Source organism: Chlorocebus sabaeus, chromosome X (assembly GCF_047675955.1).
Source record: "Chlorocebus sabaeus isolate Y175 chromosome X, mChlSab1.0.hap1, whole genome shotgun sequence".
Lineage (NCBI taxonomy): Eukaryota > Metazoa > Chordata > Mammalia > Primates > Cercopithecidae > Chlorocebus > Chlorocebus sabaeus.
This window is the reverse complement of record NC_132933.1, coordinates 21,203,747-21,209,746: the sequence shown is the minus strand read 5'-3', so window position 1 is coordinate 21,209,746 and position 6,000 is coordinate 21,203,747. Positions and strand designations below refer to the sequence as shown.

The 6,000-nt window shown below is 39.6% G+C and overlaps 1 protein-coding gene across 4 annotated transcripts in view; it reads right to left on the bottom strand.

Moving 5' to 3' along the window:
* Positions 1-2,495: 2,495 nt before the first annotated feature.
* The window catches only part of HS6ST2 (heparan sulfate 6-O-sulfotransferase 2), a 346,289-nt gene continuing 342,784 nt past the window's right edge, over positions 2,496-6,000 (bottom strand). For all 4 annotated transcript variants that reach the window (XM_007992727.3, XM_007992730.3, XM_007992729.3 and 1 more), the window contains one exon: positions 2,496-5,604. In XM_007992727.3, coding sequence (XP_007990918.3) covers positions 4,710-5,604 — 895 coding nt within the window. In that variant the 3' untranslated portion in view covers positions 2,496-4,709. The remainder of the gene's footprint in view (positions 5,605-6,000) is intronic.

Genomic DNA, 6,000 nt, shown 5'->3' with positions numbered 1-6,000 from the left:
TTCTCCCCTGCTCTCAGGCCTAAAAGCAGTGATTCTTACGTAGTAGGTACTCTGTAAATGTTGTTTGTGGTGGTATGGTATTGGAAAGTATGTTGTTTGAATCACATCCTTCTATTCTCTCAGACTCTGGGATCATTATAAACTCTGCCAAGTTTTCAATACTCAGGAAATTTTGATTGGCTCTGTAGTTCCAGGGCTGACTAACTTTTTCTTTGGGGGGCAAGAAAATAAGTATTTTAGGCTTTTTGGGCCATAAGATCTCTGGTGCAACCACTCCCGCTGCTGTTGCATGAAAGCAGCCAGAGAAAATATGCAAAGAAATGGGCGTGCTGTGTTCCAATAATATTGTAGTTACAAAAGCAGGCAGAGGGCTGCATTTGGCCCCAGGACAATAGTTTTTGGACCTTGCTCTAGCTGCTCAGAACAGTGCCATTTGCACTGAGAAACAGCTCATTTGCTTTGTTTTCAGGATAGGTTTCTTCTGAAGTTCTGAGGGCTTTGCCCATTTGTGAAGATCTGACGGATGTACTTTGGAAATTGTGAGGTGTTTATCAAATTCCTTGGACAGTTAAAACTCTCAGGCAGCCTCATTCTTGCCAAGTGAGAGATTCGAGTTGCCTTACTCCACAGTGCCAGAGGATTACGTTTGGAGTCAGCATACTCTGTTTTTTTGCTAGAACTTTCTACAAAGTACTCGGCTTTCGTTTCTTTGCTTAGTTCAATCTCTAGAGAAGACAAGAGATAAAAACTTCCAGTCCACCTCTGATGGCCATTTGTGCAAAAGGAATACCCTGTCTCCCCTTTCCCAACTTTCAGTGTTAAAAGCAGTGTCTTCAGGTCAATGAATGCAAGAAAGCTGTGGGTTGCACATCACAACCTGGCCTATTCTGTGGTTCTCTTCTGTGACTCAGACCCAGCATGTGAGTTTTATGCTTTTTACCCCCGTACTACACCCATGGAAGGAAACCATCCTTCCCATTGTGACAGCTTTATTAGACCCACCACCCAAAGGCAGTCCTGGTTGTACCTGGTTATCATCCTTATTGAGAATCCTAATTAAGTCCTGAGGAACTGAACCAATTCGTTGTTTCTTCATTCCAGCTCCAAGTTGGGCTGCCTCAACAGCTCATTTCCTTAGCAGGTTTCCTATCTTTTCTCTACTACAGTTAGAGTGTCCTGCTCTCCATGAGTACCTACCCTCCTCAGGGAGGATATTTCGGAAATATTTCAAGGTCTTGGACTTTATGTTCCTGTTCACAGCTCCTCCCAAGGGGGTGTAGGATCTTTATACAATCAGGCCCTTTGGCAGCCCAAATATTGATCACGAAGCAGTTGACAGGCAAAACCACGTAAGCTGATATGGTTAGGTTTTGTGTCCCAACCCAAATCTCATCTTGAATTGTAATCCCCATAATCCCCATGTCAAGGGAGAGACCAGGTGGAGGTGATTGAATCATGGGGGTGGTTTCCCCTTTGCTGTTCTTGTGATAGTGAGTTCTCACTAGATCTGATGGTTTTATAAGGGGCTCTTCCCCTTTCACTCAGCACTTCTCCTTCCTGCCACCTTGTGAAGAGGATGCCTTGCTTTTCCTTTACCTTCTGCCATGATTGTGAGTTTCCTGAGGCCTCCTCAGCCATGCAGAACTGTGAGTCAATTAAACCTCTTTCCTTTATAAATTACCCAATCTTGGGCAGTTCTGTATAGGAGTATGAAAATGGACTTATACAGTACATATGAGTAGTTTACAGGCTAAGGATACTTAACTACACCTCCAACCAAATTTGTAGCTTTCTTCCTTCTAATCCCTTGGGACTGACAATTGAAGTCTCTTTGGAAAAGTGCAAGGACAAATCATACCCCATTCCCCCATAGTGCTAACTACAAGAGTTTGTTTGAAAAAATGTGTACATTTTGTGTTCAGGACTTTAAAAACCAATACATTAATGCTTACCTTTAAACTCTACCCTGTGGATAGAAGGGAGAATGAAGAGCACTATTTTTCCTTTCTGTATGCTCTTAGATATGCAAGTATTTAATAAGTTTTAACTTAAAAGTTATGCCTATTCATTTGCATAGCAAACTTTGTCTTACACCAGGAGTATCCAATCTTTTGGCTTCCTTGAGCCACACATAAAATACACTAACACTAATGATAGCTGATGAGCTAAAAAAAAAAAAAAAAGTCTATGATAAATATAATGTTTTAACAAAGTTTATGAACTTGTGTTGGGCTGCATTCAAAGCCATCCTGGGCTGCATGTGGCTGGTGGGCTGTGGGTTGGACAAGCTTGTACAAAAAACATGGACTCCCAGAAGGAATCACCCCAAATTAAGGCCATTTTAGTGTGAGGGATTAGAATGGGCCATCTAATTTGCATACCTGGCTGCCAAGAGGAAAAAAGGAAATGCCTTGTTGAAAAAAATTCTGTTCTGGTTTGTGAGATCACAATGTCTAGTGGCTGCAAATCTTGAAATTATGAGATTACTCAGAGCCTGTAATTTAAACTTTATTTCATATCTATTGTTAAATTGCACAAAATCAGTGAATGGTTTGTAAAGCTACACCAATGGACAGATGTTTACAGTTGAAATCATGGAATTTACATAATGGCAAAAGTGTATATTTATAACATCCTCTATATACAATAATCAGTATAGACGGAGAAAATGCACTTAGTCTTTGCAAATCATGCACACCACAGCAATAACACAAAATGTTTTTTCTGTAACAAGCTCTTCCACTGGCTCAGGCTTCATCCTGCTTTCCAACAGTACCTATCAGTTTTAAAAGCAAACATTTTCAATTAAAACTAAAGAAAATTGAAATATGATAGTGATCTACTAACTATTTTAAAAACACAATTGTACACAAAATAGTTTTACTCTAAAACACTGTCACTTCAAAGTGTGGTTTTTAAAAACTTCCTTTCAGTTTTTTAGCTCTCAGGATTTTCAGGATTGCAATACTGTCAGACAAAACAAAAGCTAGAAATAGCGGTACAAGCTCAGAGTCAAGAAAATCCATTTTAAACCCAAATACCCAGCTTATTGTCTAGTTTGTGGCTGTATTACTACAGAAGAAACACATGAGCAGATTGTAAAAGATATAACTTCATGGTCACACTTCTAAGCGTGTCCCTTCTGAAAACATAAATGCCACTTTCAGTCACCTTGTTTGATTTACAGCCAGGAGGTTAGTATAAGTCATTGCATAAGTATAGCAAAATCCATAGTAAAATGAAAACTGCCAGGAATCATGATGCTTGACAGCACGGTGGGTCACATACTTCTTTTTATCTTGGTCAGTTTGTAATTGATACCATAGAAGTATTTTTGCATCGACTTACACTACCAAATCACTCTGCTCAACTATTATGTTCCTGATATGTAACCTCACTACAGAACACTTTTTACTTTTGCTCTTTTCAAAACAAAAATTTCGTAGAAGGGTTTGCCCACATTATCAAGGTGCTATTGAATAACTCTGGCTAGCCTTCCTAATGCTTATTTTATCCTTTTTTGGCTTTTGTAATTGTCTACAAATCTGTCAACACGAAAAAGAACTAAAGGGCTAGAAATAGTTGGCCCAACTAGAAACATTACAGTAGAGATGTAGAAAAAGTAAGTAAGAGTTCACATTTTAGGTTAAATTCTATCTGATCAAGAATAACTTCAGCAATATTTTTAGACACATTATCCTGTTCAAGTTTCTTGATTAGGACCTCACTACACGAATATTGATAAAATAATTCTATAGAAAGAAAGTCCTGACTTTAATCCAGGATTATGTACCACAACAAACTCAGCAACACACCATTTAGATGATGAAGAAAGATTCTATACATGGGTTAATTTGCAATGAGCACAATTCAGAGAAGCCTTAAAATGAATGAGAAGCAGCGCCAAAATGATTCCAGTATTGTTGAAATTACAGTGCCCTGAAAGCGCCTGGAAATTAGATCTTTACATTGGTATTTCATTTTGAAAAAAAAAAAAAAGATGTTTTGTTTAATGTGAGATACACCCTGTTTAAAACCTTTAAACAGTAGAAGGTAGAAAAAGTTTTAAATTTTAAACATCTCTTAAATATCAAGATATGAGTCCTGTTCTTGAAAAGCCAATATTTTGACATAAAACTACTCATGTTTAGAATTTTTTATTTTCTACAGCTTAGTAAGATTCACCGTCAGTTGTTATTCTATTTAAATAGATTCCTTGTTAAAATCAGAAGAAAGTAAAAGGTTTTATATTTCATTTTAGTCGCTTTATGTTTATACTTATTCTCACCCCTGGAAAAAATGTTTGAATCCAAGACTGGGTTTTAACAGTGTATCATGAATAATTTAAAGTCCATTTCTTAGCCATAAGTTAAATGGTCACATTTTATGTTTTCATTTTGTCTCCATGACTAATTTAAGAACTTCTTAAAATATCTAAACAGCAATTTCTGGTGAGTCTGGTTTGGCTTTCGGATTTCATAAATAGTCCAACTCCAAAAAGACAATTTAATTCCATATTGAGATTTGTTTTACCCACGCACAGTATAACACTGAATTGAAAGGCAACTGTAAAGGCAACATCTAAACTTTTCTTTTTTTAACTTCCCCAATGAAGGAAGCAGGATGTGTTTGGACACTTTCATCTTTTAAACTATGCCATCTTTTCAGTGGCGCTTTGGGAGAAGTATGTGCAGGCCTTTTTGAGCCATTTAACGCCATTTCTCTACACTGCCTATGTAGTCATTGGTGCCATTGCTGGTGTTATCCTTCTGCTCCTTGCCTGAGTTCTGCTTCAGGCTTTCCCGGTTCTCCTTCTGCCTCGAACTCTGAGTCAGATTCTGCATCAGATTCTGCATCAGATTCTGCGTCAGATTCTGAGTCAGGTTCTGATTGGCATTCGGATTTGGGTTCTGACTCTGATTCTGATTCGGATTCTGGCTCTGGCCCTGGCCCTGGCTCTGAAAGTGGGTCTGAAGGAGCCTTCCCTTCAGAAATTTTCGTTGTTCCTGACGCTTTCGCCTGGCCTCCTGATGCTCTTTCTGCCTCATAAACTGATACCTCTGCAAAAAGAGGTCTTTGGCATAGCTGTACAACTCCATATCCAGAAAATTCAGTCCCTCAATACGCTTTTGAATTTCCTCATTGATCTCTACACTAGAGGCCCTAGTGGTATTATACTGGGTAAATGGCGAAATAAAGTTCATGTTGAAGGTTTTCTCAAACAGATATTGGGTCTTCCGCTGAAACTCAGTGAGGCCAAAGAACGCCATGTGCTTCAGATTTGATTTGGCACTTTCCAGAAGGACCTTGTTTCTTTGCTTTTCAGGCATGACAGAGAGGTTGTAGCAGCCTACCAGGGTCAGGTCAGAGAGCATGCGCACCTGGCGGTTGTTGGCTAGATTATAGGGACAGTCCATAAACTCTTTCAGGGGGCAGCCAGACCAGTCATCGCCAGTGTAGCAGCTAGGCAGCTCTTCGGAGGTTGGAGGCCTTCCATCGCAGACATGAAGGGATGCTTTCCATGTTGCCCCTCGCTGGACATGCCTCCACTCACTCAAGTACCGGGACACTGGGTCTCGGAGGATGGTGATGTAGTGGAAGTTCCTATGGATGAAGCACAAAAACCAACAGTCAGAGATATGGGTGAAATAAGTGAAGTCATGGCGGTACATGGCATTTGTGGTGTTCACTGGCCAAAAAGGAAGGCAAAGCAAAAATGACAGGGATCTGATGGCATTTGTCCTGTAAACTGTCCCTCAGCAGTCTCCTCTGCTGAGTCTCACTAGCCTAGAGATAGCTAAGTTTTTCAACCAATTTGCTGATACTTCAGCTAAAACAGGTATGAAAAGGTTAGATTCCAGACATCGACTTTGTTTTGCTTCACTCCTGTTCCCCCTTCCCCTCTTTTTCTCCCTCTCTAGCCAAAGATAAAATCTTCCCAATGACACCATTGGCTAACTAGGCAACCACTTTATTTCATGCTCCCCACTGTAAACCATT